At 36.0% G+C, this 27,011-nt stretch overlaps 1 protein-coding gene and 1 non-coding gene across 2 annotated transcripts in view; one reads left to right on the top strand and one right to left on the bottom strand.

Moving 5' to 3' along the window:
• LOC150104461 (putative carbonic anhydrase 3) overlaps positions 1-27,011 on the bottom strand; it is a 176,675-nt gene that overhangs the window by 19,150 nt on the left and 130,514 nt on the right. The window contains exon 6 of the mRNA XM_090395155.1: positions 5,897-6,121. Coding sequence (XP_090251281.1) covers positions 5,897-6,121 — 225 coding nt within the window. The remainder of the gene's footprint in view (positions 1-5,896; positions 6,122-27,011) is intronic.
• LOC150104462 (U2 spliceosomal RNA) lies at positions 24,852-25,037 on the top strand. The gene has a single exon (XR_016548612.1). It is a non-coding gene; the product is annotated as a U2 spliceosomal RNA (small nuclear RNA).

Consider the following 27,011-nt stretch of genomic DNA (forward strand, 5'->3'; position numbering starts at 1 on the left):
GATTCCCCCACTTACAAACTAGCCAAGCATTTAGCCAAAGCGCTCTCACACTATACTGGCAACACACCATCACACAAAAAAAACTCAGCCCACTTCAAAGCCATTATAGAAAACCTTACACTGCGACATAATGGTCAGTTTTGATGTCTCCTCCCTATTCACGAATGTACCCCTCAAAGAAACCCTAGAGCTAATCCAAGCTAAATTTCCTCCCGATATCTCAGCCCTATTTCAGTTTACAATAAACTCAGGCTATTTCGTTTGGCAGGAAAAATTCTACAAACAGATAGAGGGGACAGCCATGGGTTCACCACTTTCCCCACCCTTGGCCAACTTCTTTATGGAGACTTTTGAAGAGAAAGCCTTAAACTCAGCCCCACAAAAACCTACCATATGGCTTCGCTACGTTGATGATGTGTTTGCTATTTGGCCACATGGCCCGGATTCACTCCTCTCCTTCCTAACACACTTAAACAACCAACACCCTAGAATCAAGTTCACCCTGGAAAAAGAGGAAAACAATAGCCTCCCTTTCCTAGACACACTAGTCACCTGCCAACCTGATGGAACCTTGGTTTTCTCAGTTTATAGAAAACCCACCCATACAGGCAGATACATTCACCAACAATCCCTTCATCACCCCCCCCCCCCTCACAACAATATGGAGTTATTAAGACACTATTCAACAGGGCAAAAATAATCTGTTCAAATGATCAAGCCTTAAACACTGAACTAAATCACATCCATGACACTTTCTCAGCCAATGGCTACCCCCCCCCCCCCCAAAAAAATCCAGAGAATACTTAACCCAGTTATCCACAACCCACCACCCCCTCCCCTTCACAAAAAAGATTACTCTAAATCCATCACCATTCCCTACATCCGAGGCACCTCGGAAAAAATCAACAAAATCTTAAGAAAACACGACTTAACCACTTGTTATAGACCACATAGAAAATTGGCATCCCTTATCCGCTCCACTAAAGACCAACCACTTCCCCTAGACCTACCTGGTGTGTACCAGGTCCCTTGCAGCTGTAAATTGTCTTACTTTGGCCAAACAGGCAGGACAGCAAATATCAGACTCTCAGAACACAAGGAATACATCCGATTTCACCAGTACAGCCACTCTGGGCTTGCAGACCACGCTCTGGATACTCACCACAGAATAAGAAGGAAGAAAGCCACAGTCATACATCGCAGCAAGTTCAAGTATGAAAGACTATTCATGGAATCAGCCTCAGCCCTTAGGAACATGCCAAACCTCAACAAATTTGGATGCATGAGACTGCCCCAAATTTGGGAAACAATTATCAGAAGAACTTCAGCCCAAAGGCCAAGAACCACCAATATAGCCCGCCAGGGGGCACCACCAGGACTTTAGGAAAACGTTAGCTTCCTAGCTTTAGTTCTCATTTGCTGTTATGTAGTACTTGTGTGCACGTGTCTTTGTATTAAGTTCCCAAGAAGACGGCAACGTGACGTTTGCCGAAATATCGGAAAGTATATATTAAAGTTTATTTAATTTATATTTTTAGTATACGCTGTCAATTCCTTAAATATTAGTTATCAAACTTTTGAATAGACAAACACACCTTGTAGGCACTTTGAGAAAAAATCGAAAAGGAATTTCACACGATGTTACCCAGAAGAAATTGAAAAAGGGTGAAATAATTGGTAAAGAAAGTGACACAGGGGTGGTGGTAATAAAATGGTGTGATAAATGTGAAGTGCTTATGTTATCAACAAAACACACAAACAAAATGAAATCTCTTACAGCAAGAAATGATGATGAAGTGCAAAAGCCAGAACCTATTATAGACTATAATAGCTTCTGACTTTTGCTTTAGCATCACAAAAGCAACAGTTTTATTGATCTATCCGATCAGGTAAAAGCCTATGCTTCTTGTCTTCGAAGAAGTGTGAAATGGTACCGAAATCTCGCAGTTGAAATTCTTTTAGGTTCTGCTGTGGTGAACGCTTTTATAGTATATAAGCGAGTTACTGATAAAAAAACATTAGCATCACAGAATTTAGAGAAAAAATCGCAAAAGGGAATTACACGAAAGGAAAATAATGTCACTTCAACTTCAGACAAAGAAAAACATATTTTAGAAGAGGTTGGTACCAGTAATAGGAGAAGATGTACATCTTGCTACAAAAAGTTAACCGAAGAACATAATAGAAAATATGCAACATCTAAGGCCACACAAACACGGTGGAAATGTGTTCAGTGCGAAAAATTTGTAATTGTTTAGTAATAATATTCGCTGTCTTACTATTGTGCATAATTTTTTATTTTATTTTTTTCATATTTATTTGTCTATTAGTTTTTCAATTTTTTAGAAGAAAAATTTATGATTTGACACATTTATAATGACATATTATATATAAATATTTAGCACCATTGTTGTTTTATTCAACATTAGAAATTGGCCTAAATCAGGTAAAAATAAAACCCCTATAATAGGCCAGCTGCTGTACAGGTAGTTGAAATTCTACTGTGCTAACTATATAAATCTGTTTACCAGGCCCCACATTTCCATTACCCATAAGCATTTCATTTAGATATGAATCACGGGTGAACTACGCGGCCTGAAAGAAAAATCTTTATGCGAAGCAAATATGATTCACCCAACGCATTTAAAAAATGTAGTGTGAATCGTATTTGATTCATATGGCAGTCAACGTGTTAAATATGTTTAAACATCTTTACATAAAGTGTAAGTTTTCCATCTACTTCCACACAAGACTTGCTGTCATTACACATATTCTTAATAATGTTGAGAAATTTATAATATTTTCTTCTAATATTTTCCAAAGTTTCTCTCTATTTACTGAAATCGATGAATAGAATTTCAAGCCCTTTACCTAAACTTCAAGTTCGATTATATTTCTAAGAGTGAATATTTGTTGGATAGTTTGAAAACCTGTCTGTTCTTCTCTTAGTAAATTTTCAATTTCCTTTTTTAATCTATTGGTAAAAACGTTTGCATGAATTGAAAGCAAACTTATTCCTCTCCAATTTTCACAATTGGTCACTCCTATTTTTGGGAATTTTTATAATTACTGCTTCTTTCCATTGTGAAATTCTGTCTTCCATATTTCATTGTATAACCTTTGTAATTTGGCAGTAGTTATGTTAAGATCAGCTTTTAACATTTCGGCATGCTTTGTTAGAGTTTAGTGCCTTCAAGGCATCTTTTGACTTCGCTCAACGAAATCGCGTCTTCGGAAATGTTCAAAGTGGGTATTACACTAGTTGTAATATTTTGCATCTGTTGAGATCCTGTATCTACCTTTACATTCAAAGTTTCTTCAAAATAGTCTCTCCATCTTGCTTCGATTTTGTATTCAATCGTCAGTAACTTTCCTTGTTTGTCTCTAATGGAGGAAGGGATTGCTTTTTTGTTACCATTGATTTGTTTTATAATCTGATAAAGTTGTCTAATTTGCCCATTTTTTTGCAGCATCTTGTGCTTCTTTTGCTAATTCATCGATATATTTTCTCTTCTCAGCTCTCTTTATGCTTTTATTTAGTTCATTATAAATTGCTATATACCTTATATAATTGTTCTGAATTTGTATTGTTCATTAATGATCTTCCAAGTTTTTTCTGCAACCTTACTTACCAATTACATCTTCAGCAACTTCATTGTATATATTCCTGAAGTTTTTCCAATATTCTTCTATTTTGTTGTTTTCTACTGTTTCTTGATTTTCCTCTACTTGTAATATATTGAATCTGTTCTTTATCTCCAAAGCAAACTTTTCTCTTGTTTCTTTAATTTTTCAATATCAAATGCAGTTTTTGAACTTCTTTTCTTTCTTAATACACTTTCAAGTTTTAATTTCAACTTCATCACTAACAAGAAGTGGTCAGAACCAACATCTGCACCACGTTTGGATCTTATGAATTTACTATTGATAGTAACATGATCGATTGGGATTCTTGTATTGCCGTCCGATGTGATCCAAGTCAATTTATGTATTTCTTTATGCTTGAATTTACTTCCTCCAATGACAAAGTTGTTCATTTCACAAAAGGATACAAACATCATGCCATTTTCATTTCGGTCTCCACAAGCCTCGAAACCTACAGATTTTTCTTCTGCACATGGCCTTTTACCCCTTTTGCATTAAGATCGCCAATGAGTATTATTATATTGTGTTTTGGAATAGAATTTATTACTTTTTGGAGTTGTTCATAAAAGCATTTTATTTCTTCATCTGCATCATTAGTAGGTGTGTAAACCTGTACAACAGGAAGTTTGATAAATTTGGAATAGAACCCTGGCTTTTATAATTCTCTCGTTTACTGGTTCATCAGGCTTTTGGTTACTTTAGGGTTCAATATTAGTGCAACTCCTTTTTCATGCTTCTCCTCTGATCCAGAGTACAATATTGTGTTGTTGTCTTTAGTTATAAGTTTGCCAAAACCAGTCCATCTGAGTTTGCTGATGTCTAACTTGTAATTGTCCATTTCATTTGTTCCCTGCCTAGTTTTTCCTACTTGGTACAGTGTTCTGACATTCCATGATCCAATCTTTAAAACTTTTTGTGGCTTCATAAGTGACTCTTTCAACAACAAGGGTTCCGAAAGGCTTTCCCCTTTGTGTGTCATATATACGTTATCCACATCAGACTAGGCTAGATAACCATTTCTGGGGTCTCGCAAGTCGGATCTGTTGCCAGCAGCATTTGTTCATCCAAATTTGCAGTTTCCGTAATCAGATAATTTTTACAGGGAGGGGTGATTAGCCCTTTGCCCAACCCCTAAAGGGGACCCAGCTATACCCTCGGGGACTGGGTCTCCGTTTATCGCCTCTTGCGATAAACTCTCGCAGGAATGCGGTTGGGGGTATTCTACTACCTGCCCCAACACAGGGAGATAAAAGAATGTACATAAGGAGAAATAATAAAGAGAGAAAAGGTAGAGTTGTTAACAGTTTCCTTAAAAAATAAACTAATATTGGGAATGAATAGTAGTTGGTGTTTTTTCTATTAAAATATTAATTTACCTTTGATTAGAAGTTTCAGTGATGAGTTTTTCAAAATACAGGTCTTTATCAGAACTAGGCTGAAACCCTCAAAATACAGTATACATTAATTCATTTTCACATAGCTTTCTATGTGAAGATGAATTACTGGTCATTTGCTACAAATCTTATATGAAAAGCCTTGCAGTGCTAAATCATCTAAAAGTGCCGTAAACATTGATCTCCAAAATACAATATTGCTGTTTTCCCATAAAAAAAGAAAGACCTCAGATCTTTCTTTTGATAAGGTTCAGCTCAACAGTTAAGACCAAATTGCTCTTCTTGGACTGACTCTTACTCTAAATCTTTCCTGGTACAATTGTATCACTTCTTAAACATCAACAGATTCCAAAAAAAACATGTCATCCTTTTCCAGTCAAGATGGTACTTCTCTGCCAAACAATTACTTACTCTATAAATCTCAAATCTGACCAACACTGGAATACTGCTCTCATGTATGGTGTGGTACATCTAAAACCTCCCTAAAAATCCTTTATGCTTTTCAGATGGGTAGTCCAATAAATGACACTTCTTTTAGAGTCTCTTCAGCTACTTTTCCATAGAAGATCAGTTTTTGCATTTCTCTTTTAAAAAACTAGCATCCATTATGAATCCCATTTCTGCCAGATCTACAAGAACTCCAGTCACCTTCATTCCCTCCACCTCTATTCTGTGGAACAATCTCCCTCATGAAGAATGTCTAAAGGACTATAAACAGTTTAAAAACACCAACAGTTTAACTATTTCTAACCCTGCCCTCACACCATATTCATTTGCTATAAGCTCTTCTGCCTTTTGTGCTTTTTATTTATATAAAGCAAGTAAATAAATAAGACTGAGAAATATTAAAAACTAACCTGAGATTCACTGATTTCAGCAAAATCTTCAAAAATAGTCCAGGTTACTGCTTCTTCACAGGTTGGAGTAGTTAGGGAACCAAAATATCGGTAATAAGGCCTGGTGTCATCAGGTAGCAGATCTCCAAGCTGTATTGATGGTATATCATATTTTGCCTCCTCTTTTTTAACATGTTTCAAGTTGTCAATAATAGGGTCCAAATCATCATTATCTGCATCAGAAATCTAAAAAGGAATATAACCAATGCCATTGCATTACTTTCTGTATTGAAGAAAATTATGGTTTTAAATTTAGTCAGCATTTAAAAAAATAATACATGCATGCATGCACACACACACACAAAATGCATGTATTTACACACCAAACTAGAAAAATACCTTTGGATATTTAGAAAATGCTATCCTTTATAATGTGCATCCCACCTATGAAAAGCTATACACCTATACATTATTATTAATACTATGAATGAATTATTGGTTAGATCAGGGTTTCTCAAACTGTGTTCCGCGAGAAGTTCTGGAATTTGTCATTTTAGTTTTCTAAGCATTTTTCATGAATAAATATTCTGAGGAGAATAATATTTGTGAATATGTCGAAAAGCTCAGACCCAGAATGCCTAATAACATCTGTGTATCGTTAATTTTCACACATCGAAACCTTTCAACATTCGGGAAAGGGAATACCGCTGTTTATGATGGGTCATAAAAATTGCTTGCAAGCGGATTATAACAATGGGTGGCATATCTTCTGTTCTCAAAACTGAAGGAAATGACATCTGTGACAAATGTCAGTGACCAAGCAGCATTTTTTTAAACATGGAAATATTCATGAATTATCGTTAATTTTCACACATCGAAATCTTTCAACAATCGGGAAAGAAAATACTGCCGTTTATGACCGATCATAAAAATTGCCTGCAAGCCGATTACAACAATGGGCACCATGTTCTCAAAACTGAACGAAATAACATTGTGTTGCAAATGTCAGTGACCAATCAGCAAGGAAGTATAAAGAAAATTTTTCCACTGAAATTGAAGCTCAAGGTAGTCTGTATCTGGTTCTCAGATCTAGTAATACTGAATACTTCCTTTGCAAGTTCGTATTGCAGTGTAAGTGCTTGTTCTGAAAGCGGAGTGCTGTGATTTTTTTAAAAGTAATAGCAATACAGATTTAAATTCTAATATGAATAAGAGACAAGGCACTTTTGTTTAATTTTGGTATTAAGAAATCTCTTATTGAAGGTTTTTGTGGAACAGATAGAGAGTCATCCACCTCAAGCCTACAACGATCTCCAGGATGTACAAAAGGAGGGGAAAACTACTAGCACACAGGAGAAAAAGTCTGCATTCACTCGTAAGTACTTATAATAATATAAATATATTTGGTGATCAGAATAGGATATGTCAATGAAAATCAGCACAAATTAATTTATTGATGCTCGATGATGTTCCACACTAGGCCGCGCCATGTAGTCCTGTTGTTTGCCCTTCTGGCAGCCTCAAATCTCTGAAGATCAGTCACTCCACACATGCCATCCATCCATCTCATTGATGGTCTACCCCTGCCTCTTTTTCCAGGAACTTTACATTCTATTACTGTTCTTAGAAGTCCTCCTTCCATCCTTTCTATGTGTCCAAAATATTTTAATTTTCTTCTGTCAATATCCTTAAGGAGCCTTAAAGTTCAACTTAATGATCTTTGTCTTGCTAGAATTGAGTTGAAGTCCTCTGTTATTACTGATCTTGTTAACTTTGTCAAGAATTAGTCCTAGTTCTTCCATGTCATTACAAAGGAGTACTGTATCATCAGCGTACCTCAGATTACTGATCCATCTACCTCCTATCGTAATTCCTGTCTTGAGCTCATCCAATGCTTCACGCATGATGTCCTCTACATATATACTAAACAAGTGAGGAGAAAGTAAACATCCTTGCCTAACTCCTTTTCCAACTTGAAGCCAGTCAGTCAATCCAACACCTGTTCTTACTGTGGCTTCTTGCTCCTTATACAAGTTGGCTGTCAACCAGATAGCGTGTTGAGGAAAACCCATTCTTTTCATTACTTCCCACATTTTCACATGCTCAACACAGTCAAAAGCTTTAGAGTAGTCTAAGAAACACATTACCAGAGGGAGTCTGAATTCTTTATATTTTTCTATGATCTGTCTAAGGCAAAGGATCTGATCTCTGGTGCCCCTACCTTTCCTAAAACCTGCTTGTTCCTCGGGCATCTCTGCCTCAACTTTGGCCTCAATCCTATTTAGCATGATGTTTAATAAAATTTTGCTTGCATGAGATATCAAACTAATAGTTCTATAATTATAGTTTTTAATTAAATCAATTAACTTAATTAAAACATAAACTAAATCAAACTTTAATTGATTAGTTAATTATAAAAATCAGCTAAATTACCAATTAATTAATAAATTACAAAATAACCAAGGTGTTCTGTGAAAATTTCAGGATTTGTGAAGTGTTCCGTCATAGAAAAAATTTGAGAAACCCTGGGTTAGATAATCAAGATTCCCTGTTCTGGAAACCAAAAAAAACTTTTTCAAGACTGCTTTAAATACCTTAGAGAAAGAAGTCTTTAAACATCTTGATGTTTGAGATTTTTTTTTCCCTCTCTTCCAGAATCTAGTTAAGCATTTACATGTTATCTTAAATTAAACAAGAATGAAAGCATGCCCAGAACTAAAGCCTGTTTTTGTTAGTTGGTCAAGATAGCAGTAGTTATCATAACTGCATTTATCACTTTAATATATCTGATTTGTATTTCTGTGGTAATTACAGAAAAAGTTAATTCAGCTGCAGTTCTGAAACTTACAAAATAATATCTTCTTCAATATGCTGGATGCACACAAATAATCCACAGAAAAGATAATATCAAACATATTAGAGGACATTAAAACTATCATTGTACAAAGAGGATCTGATGAGATATTTCTTTCTCATTCAATGATCCAGCTATGCAGATTATTCTGAACACCAAACATGTATATATAGAAGATTCCTTCATTGAAATACATTACCATTGCAGTATATTGCTGAATGAAGAACTGATATTTGATAGCAAGAATTTCATTTCCATCAATATGCAGTGGTGGAACTACAATAAAGGCTATTAAAGGGCATTCAATGTGCACTCCCACATTTACTCGAATGTAACTCACACTATTTCCCCCCAAAAAATTGAAGTTATAAAAATCATGATGTGAGATATGTGGGGATTTTTTGGAAAAAACTTAATTGATATTTATAATTAAATCTTCAGTATTCATTATAATTGCTCACATTTTTTTATAGAATGAATGCATTTACGTTTTAATTATCAACATTATTTACGTGATCAGTCACTAACCTTCATCACATGATGTATTTGAATTTTTTTAGCGATAATACTTCTGCCATTAAGCTATCAAAATCCAGTTTCACAACAGTTCTAATGATGGTCTCTTAATCCACCCCCATGCAATCCAAGATAGAGTCAATGCTCTCACTCCCACGTTTCCTCTATTGGTTCTTTCCATTTCTATGCATATGATTGGTGCAGTATTAACAAAAGATCATGTGACTCAACAAAAAAGGCAAACCAATGATTGTTGAGTTGAAATGCTGATTCTCCTCAACCGAATTCAAAAATATCTGAAACTGCCTATAACAACATTCATTATCTATTTCTTAAAGTTTTAATCTTTTTTCATGTGTAAACTTATATGCAAAACTTTTTAATTTTTTTTTTGTAAAGTAAAATCAAGGTTGCAAGTTGGGTTGGTCAATTGGTAGAGCCTCTGTTACTAATAGCTCATGCAAAAAGTTAAGCAAGTTTGAGTGCAGTTAGTAGTTGGAAGAGGATCAATCGCCCGATGCTGTTGGCACACTCTCCCTCGATGAGTCTTTGGACTCCCTGGAGGTGTCACATAATAATAATAAAAAATACAGTATATAGCCTCTTATAGTTGTCTTGTCATTCCTGCTTTCCTGCAGTTAGCCTGTTTCCACAAACGGTGCTCTGCCACATCCAGCAAGCATTGCTGCTGTGAAAACATATCTTCTCTTCCCCAGTTGGTGTAAATGCTAACTAGACCTCTGTGTGGTAGATGTCTTTCATCACATTGCTTATCGGAGCAGCTTGCTGCTGTGTTTGGTAGCAGGGGCACTGGTTTCTGTCCCCACCACTGTTGCATCTTCTTGCATGCAGTGCGAGTGATATCCTCAAGAACATGCCCAATCGCATTGTAGAGAGGCACAGACTCTCCCCTATTCAAGGGTACAGCAGTAAAATGATTCTACAGGTTGGTCATTAGATAGTACATGGGACCAATCAGCCAATGCTAAATCATAATGTCACTTACTCTGCTAGTTTATGACTGAAGAAAGACCAGGTGTGGGAGTTTGAGGAATTGTTAAGGGCTATATGTGGACAGGAGATTGGATTGCCATCCACACAAACTATGTCCATTACCTAGGCTTCAGCTGCTCTGGAATAGCAACCATGCCATAGATATGAATCACCAAATTCAAAGGGGGAGGAACCTAGTATAGGAACAGATATAAATCAGAGATTATTTCTACAATCAGCCACAACATTTATGACTTTGTTCAGATATGACCACAACATTTGTTCATATCTGAACAAATTCGGCTGTCTCACTTTACTTAAATTAATATGGGAGACTTATATTGAGACCTTCAGCAAGTTTATATCACTGCATTGATAGAGGGTACCAGTTAGGACTGTAGATCTTTTCATTCTGTGTTTGCATGCTCTCTGCCATAATTTTGCCATTGCTCCAAAGCAAGTGCCGGCATTAGACTTAATGTTTAATATTGAATGCAATATCCGTATCTTAGCTCCAGAAATAACTAACAACATTAGGCTTGACAGCATTCTTTCTTGATCTTTGCCTCCTAAAGGAAATCTACCTTGTTGCCAATTCATTGCCCTTAAGAAACTATGCAAAGATAGCAGTAGAGCCATCACCAGAGCTGATAAGGGGATTGCTACTATTATTTTTAATATCAGTGTATATACACTGGACATCATTTTCAGAGACTGCTCCACTTACACACCTTTAGATTATGATCCCACCAAATCTCAGATCAAAAAAGTGAAAAGTCTGCTCAAAAAAAAGTTTCTTCTTGGCTTGCTGAAATCACAAAAAACACACTCACCCAATGGTTACCTGTCCTAATCAGTATGCAAGAAGCCCACCCACACAGGCAAATACATTCAAACTTTCCCATCACCTCCCCCTCAACAATATGGTATCATTAAAACTCTAACCAATAGAACTTATAACCTTTGTCCAGTGAGTCCTCTCTTTAGCAGAACTTAATAATACACAACAATTGATTTAGTGGCTACAGTGTCCACACTTTAAATTCCAATCTTTCCCCCAGTTCTTGACCTCTTCAGAAAGATCTTAGTAATGCTATAATCAATTGGCAGAAAGACCACCATGCCCCATCACAGTAAATTTAGAAGAGAAAGACTATTTTTTGAATCTGCAGCTGCTCTTGAAAATTAGCCTATCTGCCAAATTTAAATAAATATGGGAAACACTAATACTTTGAGATCCCAGTTTAGATCCTAGGCCATCATCAGGTGTCTACAGAGGGTGCCCTACCTAGTTAGGACTCTAGTCTTTTGTCCATGTGTTTTACTTAGTTTTGTGTTGCCTTTGTGTGTTACATCTCATATTGTAATCCATGATGATGTGTGTCAGTGATTGAGATGAAATATTGGGAGAATTAAATAACATTCTTAATCCTTTCTTAGTTTTATTCTATAAAGCCTATTACATGAGAATAGAATATTAAAGTGGCTTTTTTACCATTGCATACAAACTTCAGATAATTACATTCACTAAAACCTCCACATCATCCCATGAAAAAATCAGACATTTATGAGATTCATTGCTCTTGTGTCATTTACTATGTAGGCTAAATGGGAAGGTTGGGGGAGATACACGTGTCTAAATGCATAAGAGACATCAAAAAAAGAAGGCAGCATAAATCAGGTTTGGCATTCCATTCAACTACCAAAGGCCATCAAGTAGTTTGGCAACAAACAAAAATACCTTATATTGATCATAATTGTTTTACAAGAAAGTTCAAGGAAGCTTCCGCAATGCTGCAGATCCCCAAATAAAAAATTAACTGCTGCAGACCTAGAACACGTTATGTGCAATGCTACAGAATATGACAACAGTAACTAGTATTGTTCCAATATGTGCACAGCAATTAATTAAATGTTTTTATTCTGATTATTTATATGTACGAATTGTGAAGTTGTGATAAATCTAATATGTGTAATTACCGTATGTGTAATTATTTTTCTGTGTATAAGACGATACTTTTTTCTAAAATTTTTAGAACAAAAATTGGGGGTCATCTTATACACAGGGGGTAACCAGTTGAGAGATTCACGGTTGCTGTGGCGAAAATGCCGGTACCTTCTCTTCGCGAATATGCTTCCGTCAATCACTAGCCTTTGTTAACTCTGTCAATTTACGTCATTAACAGCTGATTCTGAATAAACCAATCAGAACTCTGAAAGCATTCATACATCTGCAACTCACTGGTGGAGTAAGTTAATACATTAAATATTTTGAGCACTAGCCCATAAAAATGTCTGAAAATAAAAAATGATTGTCATATTCTTCAAAATTCAAGTTAAAAGTCATCAATTATGCAAAAGAATATGGAAATAAAGCCCTCAGACAGAGTTTGGACCTCTTCCCCACTGAGTGTATTATTAGACAGTGGAGATGTTTAAAATATTGATTTCTTAATTTAGGGTTCATCTTATATACGGGGACGTCTTATACATGGAAAAATATGGTAATTGTTTCTAGTCTCTTTTCTATACAACTTTTGCTAATACCCTTGACAACTTACAAAACTTGTAGGGTTATATTTTATTAAACTCATTATTTATCTTAAAACACACAGTCTCGATACCAGAAGCTATCCACAAAACTTCTCTTTGTTGTTTGTGATACCTGGCTATTGTGACATCATTTCATGCAGTCACAACTGAGAGAATGCAGTGTATGCTCGACTTTCATGTGAAAAACAAATTGCTGATATGCATGAGAGAGAGCAGACATAAAAATGGAATGGATGGAAGAACTTAAGGGAGAGTTGGAAGTAATTCCCTTTAAGAAATAAGGAAAGAATGGCTGTATTTTATTGGATTCCTTATATATATATATATACACGAGGGATGTCCAAAAAGTAAGTTCCGATGGGCTGTCAGAGAAACAAAAAAACTTTATTGGAAATTAAAATAGACATCTTTCACCACTTTTCTACAAAATTTCTGCCATTGTTCAGGCACTTATCATAACAGGGCACCAAGAGTTGTATACCTTCGTCGTAGAAGGTTGCTGCCTGTGACACAAACCACATATTGACTGCTTCTTTGACCTCGTCGTCATCTTGAAACCGCCAGCCACCAAGGAAAGATTTCATATGTTTGAACAGGTGAAAGTCACTTGGCGCGAGGTCAGGACTATATGGGGGATGATGGAATTGTTCCCTTAGTCTTTATTTGAGTTGTAAGTTAGCAGTTAGAATTGAAGGAAGTACAGGAAGATGGTTTAATGTTAAATCTGGTGTGAGACAAGGATGTACATTATCCCCTCTGTTATTCATTATCTATATGGATCACATTATGAAGGAAAGTGGTATTAAACATGATATCAAAATTGGAGATGTTAATGTCAGCTCTTTACTTTATGCGGATGATGTTATACTTCTAAATAAATAAGCTACAAGTCTGCAAGATTCTCTGACTAAATTGAATAGCTGTTATAATAGATATGGTATGAAGGTCAGCAATAAAAAGACAAAAACAATGAAAATAGGTAGAATTGTTGAAAATGTCAACTGTGTTGTGAACAGGGAACCTGTGGAACAAGTAAAACATTTCAGCTACTTAGGCATGATTTTGAGTGAAGATGGTAAATTAAATATGCAAATAGACAATAGAATCAGCAAAGCTGGTATGGTGGGAAGTCAATTGAATAAATTCATGTGGAATAAGAGAGAAATTAGTCAGAACACTAAATTAGCTGTATATGTACAAGACAGTGTTCAAACCAGTTTTAACTTATGGATCTGAGAGCTGGGTCAGAAGTAAAGGACTTGTCCAAAGACTAGTGTTTTACTTCTGACCGCAGATATGAGAGTCCTGAGAAAGATTATGGGCGTGAACAGATGGCATCAATGGCAATATCATATTAAAAACGAGGATATTAGGAAAGAACTTGACATTGTCAACATCCAGGAATGCGTTAGCAGAGCTTATCTCAGGTGGTATGATCACTTAAACAGAATGGGCAAAGAAAGATTAGCAAAACAAGTGTTCTCTGCCAGGTTGGCAGCAAAACGACCCAGAGGAAGACCAAGATATTAGGTGGATTGATACAGTACAAAGTGCCTTAGATGATAGAAATATAAGATCTGATAATGTTGGAGTCTTGACAAGGAACAGACTGATTTGGAGGAAAATTGTAGATTGGAAGTTAGTAATGATGTAATTTTTTTCATGTAGCACTATCATATCCTGTACACCCCTTGAGGGTACATGGCAGAAATTTGATGATGATGATGATGGAATTGTTCCCAGCATAAAGTGGCAAGAAGTTGTGTTATGCTGGCCGTTATCATGAATCAAAACAACACCCCTGGTAAGCAGGCCACGTCATTTATTCTGGATCGCATGATGCAGTTTCTTAACGGTTTGGCAGTGCATACTCACGTTGATTGTGGAGCCTTGACCCAAGAAGTCTACCAGAAAATTCCTTGTCTGTCCCAAAACACAGCACACATGATTTTCCAAGTGGAAACTGGTGTCTTCAATTTCGTCTTGACTGGTGATTAAGTGTGCCTCTACTCCATGGACTGTTGTTTGGGTTCAGCGGTTGCGTGTGATACCCAAGTCTCATCCCTGGTGACAAGTCTGCTCAGGAAAGCATCACCATCCTTATGGTAGCGTGCCAAGAATTCCAGTGCACTACCCAGCCGATTCACTTTGTGTTGTTCTGTAAGCAACACAAAGTGAATCGGCACCAAGCGTGCACAATTTCCGATAATTCAATTTCTCTGACACAATTTCATGAAGACATGAACGTGAAACCTCTGGAAATTGCAGTAAGAGTAATGTCATAGTGAATCCCCATTCTGTTGAATCTTCTCTTCAACTGAATGCACCAAATTGTCAGACACTAAAGATGGTCGCCCACTCCATTCATCATCGTGCACACCTGTCCTTCCTTCATTAATAAGTCTTACCCATCTTCTTACCATTGAATTACTCATTGTGTGTTCTCCATAAACCTCAATAATTTGTCAATGAATTTCAGCTGCTTTAACGTTCCTTGCATTCAAGAAACTGATAACTCACCTAATTTTACATGCAGTGGGCAATGCGATTTTCTTAGATATTATAAACACACACACACACACACACACACCAAGAAGCATATGCACTGCAAGAATGTCTGAAAATGGCACCAACACCTTGCTAAGGAAGCATGCATGCACACCATTGCAATCGCAGTGTTGAAAGTGCAGTTGAAAATATTTAATAACAGAAATTACTTTCTGGACATCCCACGTATATGTACATACAAGTTCCTACTGAGCATTTTATATATCTCCACTTTTGCGATTTTTTTGGGTTGTTCTGAGTGAAGATTAGATAAAAAGCTATTATTTGTATGGAAGTAACAGTTGGCAAGTTCAATTCCATATACATTATTTCCTGCTTCAGTACTGGAGAGATGAGTTTTATGAAGAACACTGTTGATATTTTTTTTTACTTGTTTTAAGTTTTACCTGAATATGCTTGAATTAGCATATGTTGGATGCACATGTATGAGATGTAATTTTCTTGTGTGATTGTTAGCAAATTTGTTGCTGTTTCTCATCAATTTTTAACGAACTTAAGAATTGATGAGAAACTTGTGTTCCGATTTTTCAAAGTAATATTTGCCAAGTTTTTTGTGAATGTCTATTTGAGTCTCTAAGATATGTTGATATCTGTGTTTGATGTCAGGTGAAGGTAACACAGAGGATTGCTGCTATTATGAGAAGGACACTGACCTGCAGAGATAAGAGGGTTATCATTCCGTTGTATAAGTCTCTGATCAGACCACACTTGGACTATTGTTCTCAGATTTGGTCCCCAGGATTTGAAGGGGATAAATTAACTGTGGAAAGGATACAAAGACGGATGACAAGGATAGTTATGAGGATCGGCTGAGAGAATGTGGACTGCAGAGTTTGGTGGATAGAAGAAGGAGAGGTGATATGATTGAGACTTTTAAACTGTTGAGAGGTGGTTACAGGGTTGACACTGGGGAGTTCTTTCACTTGGTGGAACAGCGGGAGGGAGTGATGACAAGAGGCCATCCCTGGAAGTTACGAAAGGAAACTGTGAGCAAGAGGGTAAGGAGTGGTTTCTTTTTGTGGAGGGTGGTTGAGCCGTGGAATGCATTGCCTGATGGAGTGGTGGGAGCGAGAACGGTCAGTGAGTTTAAAGAGTGGTATGATAGACTTTGTGTTTCTCAGGGGGGGGACCTCCCCTCGATGAGTCTTGACAGACTTTATGTCTTAGGAAGGACCTCCCTCGATGAGTCTTTTGACTCCTTGGAGGCCTGAATAATAATAATAATCCAATATTTTAAGGTTATGAATGTGTATGTGAATGAGTAAAGGGGGTCACTACTGTTTTAATACAAACTTATTTATATGTTGTGTTTATATATATAAATACATACATTGTGAATAAAATATATAAAAAGAAAACTTGTTTTCATGTATGTGGTATAGCAAAACACCAAATATTTAGGCCTGCAGAAAGAACATGTAAAAAGTTTAAAGGGAATATATCTAAACTTTAGAAGTCAACAGGATGTCTGGAAATCCATTTTGCAATCTCTTTGGACCCTATCTGGCAAGAGGCAATGTCAGAAACTGGTGGTTGCTATTCATACCTGTATTTTTTTAAGGAAATTACAATGTAGACTAATATTAAATATTCCACAAAGTAATAATAATATTGCCATCATCAGAGAACAAAATATAAAATATATGCATGCAGGGACTACACTAAGTTATGAATATGAAGCATGTAAACTAAGAATAGTCCCCCCCCCCCAAGTGGGCTGAAGTATGAAGGATGAGAGCTTTCCAAATTTTGGGCAGTTTTATGCAATCAAATTTGTTAAGATTAGGGTAGTTTCTTCAAGGAAAAAAGTCTTTCGTATTTATATTTGCTGCAATGGAATCAAGTTGCTTTTTCCATCTTATTCTATGGCAGGTGTCCAAAGCATCGTCAGAAAATCCTGAGTGGCAATAGTAGTGATGGAAATGGATATAGTCCTTATGTTCAGCAATTCTGATGTTGGCTGACTTGTTTGGCCATAGGATGATAGTTTACAACTACAAGGGACCTGATAAACACCTAGCTGGTCTTTGGTGGAATGGATAAGGGATGCTAATTTTTATATATGGTCTCTAAGTGGTTGAAAGGTTGTACTTTTAAGATTTTTGTTAGTCTTTCAGATGTGCCTTGGATATATGGAGTAGTGATAGCTTAAGTGTAGCCTCTCTTCTGGAGAGTGGGCAGAAGGTATGTGCATTTGGGATTTTAATATATTTTTGGATATGCTAGGAATTAGCTAAGATGGTTTTGTGAAGGTGGTCATGTTCACTGGAGAAAACACTATTATCTGGGCTAATTAATTCAGCACTGTTATACAAAGTTATAATAATTCCATACTGCTGTGAGGGGAGGGGGATGTGATGTGACTTCACAAGCTGTCCTACTATGGCCAAACAGGCAGGACAGCCAACAACAGAACTGTTGAACATAAGAACTATATCCATTTACATCACTACAACCACTCAGCTGACAATGCTTTGTATACCTACCACGGAATACAATAGAAAAAAGCCACTTTATTCCATCACAGCAAATATAAATACGAAATACTTTTCCTTGAATCTGCTTCTGCCTTAAACAGTCCCAAATTTGGGAAGCTCTCATCCTTCAACCCAGGATGCCTAATTAAGCTCACTAAGGGGCACTATTTAGGACTTGGGCCTACTCTCTGTTAACATGCTTCATCTTCGTTACTTACTGTAGTGCCTGCATGCAGGTATCTTATTATATTTTGTTCTGTGATGATGGCAATTTGACTTTGCTGAAAAACTGAATATTAATCAATTCAATTTATTTTAATTAATATTAGTCTACATTGTAATTTCATTAAAAAGTACAGCAATGTTAATAGATTCCTAGGGTCCGGAGGTTAAATAATCATCTATTTCTTGATGTGTATGCTCAAGGGGTATTCAGGTTACTATGACAGCACATCATTAATAATCTCCTAGCAGCAGTTTTCCTCCAAATTAGTCTATTACTCATTGACTCTCCAGTCTCATATCTAATGTTTTGTTCCTCTAAAGCACTTCTTTAGAGGAACAAAGAAGTGCTTTAGAAGTGCTTCTGCCTGAATTAATCCACATAGACTTTAGTCTTCCTCTGGGTCTTTTTCCTGTCATTTTGATGCCAAGATGGGCAGGAAAATAGATCTGTTTTGCTAACCTTTCCTCTCCTACTCTATTTAAGTGACAATACCATCTTAGATTATCTCTGCTCACACATTCTTGAATGCAAACAATCTCAAGTTCCTTCCTAATGACTTCTTTAATATGATTCTGTCACTGATGCCACCTGTTCAGGCCCCGAATTTTTCTCAGAACTCTCCTATCTTTCTTGTATCCACCATAGTGTTCTTATTTTTCTGTCCTTGCAGACAACTTAACCACATGCCTTCCTATCTGAATCAATTAATGCCTTCTTCAGAGTTTGCCACTTCAATAATGTTTGTATAGTTGAGTCTGTAGTTTACTTGTAAAAGCTGCTCAACTTTATTTTTAACTTTTTTTATATAGCTTTCTTTTCAATGTGATATTTAGTTTTATCCTACTTAAAACTAAGTGATCACTTCCAGTTTCTAGTTTTCCATACACTCTTGTATCCTGAACAGCATGAAGACTATCAACAAGAACAGTCGATGAAGCTTTTCTTATTTCTTGTGTGTTCTCTCCGAGTGAACTTGTGCACATCTTTATTTTGGAACATGGTGTTAGTAATGACTAGTGCATATTCTAAGCAGAAATCCAGCAGATACTTACTATTGTTATTAGCCCTGACTTTTCTCTAAATTATCCCAAAACATTTGTATATGCCTTGTAAGATTTGCTTCCTACTCTGCTGTTTAGATCTCCAACAAGTACTACATTTTCCATTTTCTTTATGTCAGCTGCCCACTCTAGTGATTTGAAAAATTCTGCCACTTCTTTAGGAGAATCTTCTGTGGGGGACCATAGGCACAAGTAAGTTTCATTTTGAAGTTTGCCAGCATAACTCTACTTGAAACTGTCTTCCAATCAAGAAGTTTATCTTCATGTTTGGTGATGAATGCTATCATTACTCCTTCAATAAATTAAAGATACCAAGAAATTATATACTTGATTTAATCCTTTATCCAAGTGTAATCAAACAAAGTTTGTGCCTGAAGTATTTTCAGGACTGGGGCAACTCACGATAAAGGTTGGTATTCATACATGTCTGCAAGGAGATATGCTTTGCATTATGGGACACTAAGGCAGGTGATGTGAAATCATACCATCTTTACCACGAGTTGCCCCAGTCCTGAAAATACTTCAGGCAGAAACTTTGTTTGCTTACACTTGTATAAAGGATTAAACCAAGTGTATAATTTCTTGGTATCTTTAATTTATAGTATAAGTAAACAAATGAAAAAACTTCTGACAACCACTACTCCTTCCTTCCCTGGATTATTATTGGCCAAATAAGACATCCTACATTTAATATTTCATAAGATCTCGACTGTTTTTGTCTTCTTTGTTTCAATGATGCCAATTATGTAAATTTCTTTTCCATTAATACTTTTTATATTGATGTGTGCAACCCTTCATTTCTTCTGACATTGGGTTTGTTTTTCTTCTTCTAGATACTGAGCTTGAGTGTTCTAGTAGACTATTCATTGTTTGCCATGGTTCCATGATGAACCATGACAAAAATAGTGGGCCTTGTTTAATGCCCTAGATGGCACAAAATCTCATCATATTGCACCATCATATTATTTGTGTTTTAAGCCAGTAGAGAATACAGTTTGGTTGGCTAAGTTCTCAACTGCCAGCCTGTGAAATCTCATCATATTATATGTGTTTTAAGCCAGCAGAGAATACAATTTGGTTGGTAAGTTCATCAGATCATAAGCTGCAGTTGGTTCTCTGCATTCCTTATATGTAATGTAGAGGTCTCTTCCCAGTTATTTGGCTTTGAACCTAGGTTAAATATATATATATATATATATATTTTTTTTTTTTTTTTTTTTATGTTGAACCCATACATAAAAAGTTGGATAATCAACCATAGTATGTCAGTATTGTGTATGATTTGGACATTCCAGATGTTTTTTCATTAACCATACATGGTGTATGGTTAGTGGGTTGGGAAATACAGTGTGGAAGAAGAAAAGGCCATACGGATGTGCACAAGATGAATGCTAATAATTAGTTGTCCAAGAAGTACAAGAGCAGGCAAGGAAGGTGATTTGCTTGGTGAGCAGTTGGTTACCGAACCAGGCAAAAAAAATTCCACAGCTCTTTCGATACATAGCCAATAGAAAAAAGAATTATTATGGAAGGATAAAGTTGATTGATAAAAATGGTAGAATGATTAACCACTACAGAGGATATCGTTGAAAATGAGCAATTCTTGATAGTATTTTATACTTGTGAATATGAACAGAACTTGAGTATAGTGGAAAGAGGGGGGGGTGATTGGTGGTGAGTGGGCAAAAGTCATATGAGGAATTGAGTAAATTTTATGTTAAGGCAGTAGAGCTTGAGGATATATCACATCATGTTTTGAGGGAACGTTTCATGGAATTAACAACAGCTTTTTTAACAGTCTTGCAGTGCGTGGAAAAGTGCAAAATTATTCTGCTTCTTGAGAGAGGTGATAAGACTAGGATTTGAACTGTAGGCCCATCTGTATCCGAAGTTGTGGTTAAATTGTCGGAGAGGTGAGGGGGACTAGGATTCAGAATTGGGTTGACAACAGCAGCATTCTTTTTGATGGACAGCATAGGTTGGTAATCTTATTCTAACAAAGTAACAAATGATAGATTGCAACATGAAGTTGGCAATTAAATTTAAGAGTTGAAAATAGCATTTCCTCTAAGTTGTGCATTAAAAATTCTGTGCTTGCAGTTACTAGGTGGTGCATGTGCACCACCTAGTAACTGCACGCACAGAATTTTTAATTTACGGTCAATTTTTGAACATGCCATAAAAACAAATTATATGATAAATCATACTTGTTTGTCACTTATTTTATTTAGTAATTACTCTCACCAATTCCAACTTAATACACTCTAATTAGTTACTTTTAGCCTGTACCATGTGGGCAACTGATGTTTTGAGTGTCTACTATTTTTAAAACTGCAGGTTGTGACCCATTAGTTGGCTGTGAAATCAGCTTAGCAAGTTGCAGTAAATATTTTTTTAAAATGAAATACAGTGGTATCTTGCTAATCTGAATTAATAAAGACCGTGCTCATTTGGATTAGCTAATTTTCCCCCAAGAGATAACAATAACTATCGTTTAAGACAAAAATAATCAGATTCTAATGGTACATCAAATTTAAAAAAGCTACTGTACTGTAAAACTTAAAAAATAATACAATACACAAGTATATTTCAGTAAAAAATTTAGTTTGTATGTACCTGTATTGTTGAGGATTCTGATTTAATAAAATTGCATAGTTCAGTACATAATTTGCGTAAAAAATATCACTTTCTTGTACACAACACACAAAAAAAGTTTTTTTTATTTCTTTGTAAAAAAGTCACTGATTTTCTTTTGCTCCTTGGAAGCTTCTTCTCTGAGCTGCATTAGCAATAAAATTTTATGGAATGGCATATCATTCTGCTTAGCCCATTCTATACACATATTAAAACTGTCAACTGCCCTCTTTATCGTCATCATCGTCTTCTAATTCATTCTGTAGCGTCAGATTTATAATTTCGGCATCTGATTTGATTTAGAATTCACTTTCAGTTCTATCTGTAATCCATTCCATAACATCTGTATGTGAAATTTCTACATCTGGATTTATATTTTTAACCAAATTATACACGTTTTGAATTTCCTCTTTTTGTGTATCACCGTAGTTATCTTGGTAAATTCTAGAAGGCCACAGTTTTTTCCCATGATGCTCGAATTGCTTCAGGTTTGACAGCTTCCCAAGCAGTAGCAACTCAGAATGCTACATCCTTAAAATTTATATTTTTTATTGATGTGGTAATGTCTTAATTGTGGGAAATTACATTTAAAAGCAGGTCTTTACAATATTTTAATTTAATGGATTGTATTATGTTCTGATCCATTGGTTGCAACAATGGATTACAGTTTGGAGGCAAAAACATAGCCATAAAATTTCCATCCTTATTAATCAATTCATCTGCCAGAGGATGTCCAGGACAGTTATCCAATAATAAAAGTGCTTTCTTTTTGAAATTCTGGGATTTTAAATAAGTTTTAACAGATGGTACGAAATCGACATGAAACCAGTTTGAAAAAAGTTTGACATTCATCCATCCTTTACGTTGACTTTGGTACAAAACCAGAAGGCAGCAGAAATGGTCTTGGGTTTTTTGATTTTCCAATCATAAGTACCTTTAATTTAAGTTTTCCTGAAGTGTTTACACAAGGCATTATTGTGACATGCTCTTTGGACTCATCCTCTGGCAGATGAGTCCAAAGAGCATGATTTTCCAACCGGGTGCTGAGGCTTCATTTTTGTGGTTTTTTTTACTAAATAGCTTAAGGAAATTACAACGTATACTAGGATATACATTAAAATAAATTTTAATACACTTCCAATATTTCGGCAACGTCACATTGCCATTTTCACAGGAGCTTAAAAGCAAGACAAATGCACGCAAGCACAACAAACAGTAAATGAGGATGAAGCAGGAAGCTATTCCTTCTCCTAAAAGTCCTGATGGTGTCCCCTAGCGGGCAATGTTGGTATTCTTGGGCGATTCCTCTCCTTCTTAACACACTTAAACAACCAACACCCCAGAAGAGGAAAAAACAACTGCCTTCCTTTCTTAGATACACTAGTCACCCATCAGCCTGATGGAACCTTGGTTTTCTCAGTCTATAGAAAACCCACCCATACAGGCAGATAAATTCACCAACAATCCCCTCGCAACAATATGGAGTCATTAAGACACTACACAACAGGGCTAAACTTATCTGTTCAAATGACAATGCCCTAACCACAGAACTAAACCACATTCTCAACACTTTTTCTCAGTCAATGGCTACCCCCCCCCCCAAAAAAAAAAAAAAAAAATCCAAAAAAATATTGAAACTTATAGACCACAACCCCCCTCACAACAAGGATTACTCTAAATCCATCACCATACCCTATATCTGAGGCACCTCGGAAAAAATTACAAAAATCCTAAAAAAACATGACTTAAATTCTTGTTACAGACCATATAAAAAATTGGCATCCCTTATCCGCTCTACTAAAGACTAACCTCCCACCCCAAGACCTACCTGGTGTACACCAGGTCCCTTTCAGCTGTAAGCTGTCCTACTTTGGCCAAACAGGCAGGACAGCTAATACCAGAATTTCAGAACACAAGGATTACATCCGGTTTCACCAATATAGCCACTCTGGTCTTGCGGACCGTGCGCTGGATACCCACCATAGAATACAGTGGTAGAAAGCCACGATAATACACCATAGTAAATTCAAATACGAAAGGCTTTTCATGGAATCAGCCTCAGCCCTAAGAAACAATCCAAACCTCAACAAATTTGGGTGCATGAGACTGGCCCAAATTTGGGGAACCTACATCAGAAGACCTTCAACCCAATCGCCCAAGAATACCAACATTGCCTGCTAGGGGACACCATCAGGGCTTTTAGGAGAAAGAATAGCTTCCTGCTTCGTCCTCATTTACTGTTTGTTGTGCTTGCATGCACGTGTCTTGCTTTTAAGTTCCTGTGAAAATGACAACGTGACGTTGCTGAAATATTGGAAGTGTATTAAAATTTATTTTAATGTATATCCTAGTATACGTTGTAATTTCCTTAAGCTATTTAGTAAAAATGCATAACTGACGTCTAAGCCTTTCCATGAGAATTCATTTTTGTGAAGTAGTGTTTTCTCTGGTAATGATCTCGAACAAAGACCACTTTCGTCTGCATTATAAATTTGATCATCGGTTAAATTTAATTCAAGAATTTTTTCTAAAAATGTTTTTTGGAATGGTTCTATAGCAGAAATGTCACTAGACAGTTTTCACCTGATATTGTTAGATACCGAATGCCGTGGCGTTTCTTAAATTTTTCTAGCCAACCATCACTTGCTTTGAATTTCTGATTTGGGTAAATTTGTGAATGTTACAGTTCGGATTACTAGAGGGTACCACTGTATAATAGAAAATATCAGATTGCATCTCAGATTTCAATGTGTCCACATCTGATGTTTACCTTCCCATTATGTCCCTTCCACGTTGAGTTAAATTTTATTTGTAAAATTAGTATTGGCTTAATGATAATGAGTAGTGCCTGTGGGAAGGGAGCTGTTTATAATTATACAGAGTTGAGTCATTTCTATTCCAGATGTCTATGTACAGACTTTAATTGTGTACTGTATTTAGTAGGAGAATAAAGCTACTTGTTTTTTTTTTTTTTTTTTCAGCTCAGGACAGAGGTGGAGTACTATACATGCATGTTGCCACCTTCCAAAAATCAATTGAGCATCTTAAAGGCTGATGGGGTGGGGGGGGAATATCAACTGATAACATTACACTTTTTGCTTTTTGGCCTTTAGACTAAGATTAGAGTGAAGAATCTGTCCTTATCTGCTTAATATCTGATACGGGCTACTAGATATTAAACTGATTTTTGGAAGGTGGTGAAGTACTTCTGGCCTTTCTCCACCTTTGCTGTGAGTTCCTGATATTGTACAACCTCAGTCCCCCTTTGAGTTTCGCTTTTCTGACTTATATGTGTATTTTTTATTATGAGTTGCAGAATCAGGAAAGGTTGAAAAACACTGATCTGGATAGTACAGTCATTTGAACTCATGCAAACAGTGATGGATTTTTGTAGCTAAGTTTATCTTTAATGAATAATGATGCATTGTGCCCTTCAACTGAAAAAGGCCCGAGTTTGAATTCTCAACATGAAGAAAGGAACTTTTTAATAGATTTTTTCAGTTGAATGTGGCTCATATAATAGGTAGCAGGGTTTTTCTTCTGCATACAGAAAGTGACCATGAAAACACAATTTACAGACAAAAAATACTAGTTATGGCAGGCAGTAAATGACATTGTGTGTAGATGATTGTAATGGTAGAGACAGGAAACTGTAGTGTGCCCTCCCTCAATGAGTCCTTGGAGGTGCCACATAATAATAATATGTACATTAATGATATTAGGAAAGATTTAAATGGCGATTTGCAGATGATGCAAAGTTGGAAAGAACTATGAGGAGTAGAGCAGATGTCGTGGCTCTAAAAGAGGACTTGAATAGACTGTGTGAATGGCAAGGAGTGAGGTTACTAGTTCAAAAGACTAAGCTAGCAGTATATAAGATAAGAAAATGATAGTGTTTAAACCTTGTTAAGGCAGAAATCAAATATGGATTAGAAATAAAACAGTTGACCAAAGAATGGAGGCCACAGATGTGAGCTCTGACGAAAAATAGGGAAGCACCAATGGTAGAACCATATTAAAAACAGTGACATCCAAAAGAACCTGTGACTGTTAATATCACTTATAAAATTAATGACATTCATTCTATAATACATATAGACTGTTAAAGCAAGACTACTCTTCACAGAACCCACTGACCATCAGAGGATTGTTGATCAATCCACTCCTGGAATATCTTGTCACTATGTTGAAAACATGTGACAAGGGATATATCTTCACACCATTCTGTGTAGTGACACTACTATTTTTCCTGCTTTGCACCCTTTAAATATGCTTTCCATTAGAAGACTCATTAAATACTTAACAATTTTACACATTCTTTACCATAATGAATGACACCAACCACATATCACTTGTTCTTAAAGTTTCTAATGTGCAGAAAGTAATCGATTTTGGCTGATTTTTTTTTATTTTGAAGGGACAAGAAGTAGTTCTTGATGTATTGGAATTTATTTTGAAAATGAGTTCCAGAAGTGCGAGGAGATAAAGAGTATGACAAAAGGTGAAAAATTGCAAGTGAGAATAAAAACAATATTGTTGTGTAAAGTAAAGTGTTAAAAACAAGTGAGAGTGAATGCAGTTTTAGTGGAAGATGAAGAGAATTGGATGTGGACAGGGAGATAAAGTTCAGAGAGCGTATTTTTCAAAAATGACCAATATAGCTTATCAGATTAATAACATCCAAACAAGTAGTGATAAGTAGGTTATTATTCCTCTTTTTAAGATTTTAATAAGACTAAATCTGGATTACTGCATACAGATCTAGAAAAACTAGGGCACCTTAGAGATAAGGAAGTGCTGGAAATGATACAGAGGTAAGTTACCAAGATTATGAAACATCTATGGAATGTTGTCTATGGGCATAGATTAAACGTCTCTGGATTACAAACGCTAGTTGGCAGGTGGAAAAGAGAGGATATGATGGAAATGTATACTGTAGTTATTAAATGTAGTTTTATAAGATTGATATAGAAGACTCCCCCCCCCCCCTGCAGTAATAGGAAGGGAACATCCCTGGAAATTTTGTAAGAGTGTAGTTAGCCAAGACATGAGGAATAGATTTTTTACTTGGAGGGTAATGAATGGGTGAATTGAACTATCAAAAGTAGTTGTAAATGTGCTGTCACTGATTGAATTCCAGGAGAAATATGATAGTTTTACAATTTAACAATATTTTATTTTATTTTTTTTTCCACAAGAGGTCGCTAGGTTAAATCATTAACAAGCATTTAGATTCATCTTACTTTTGTATAGT

This window comes from Typopeltis vanoorti, chromosome 7, assembly GCF_054136105.1.
Source record: "Typopeltis vanoorti isolate ZY-2024b chromosome 7, IOZ_Tvanoo_1.0, whole genome shotgun sequence".
Lineage (NCBI taxonomy): Eukaryota > Metazoa > Arthropoda > Arachnida > Uropygi > Thelyphonidae > Typopeltis > Typopeltis vanoorti.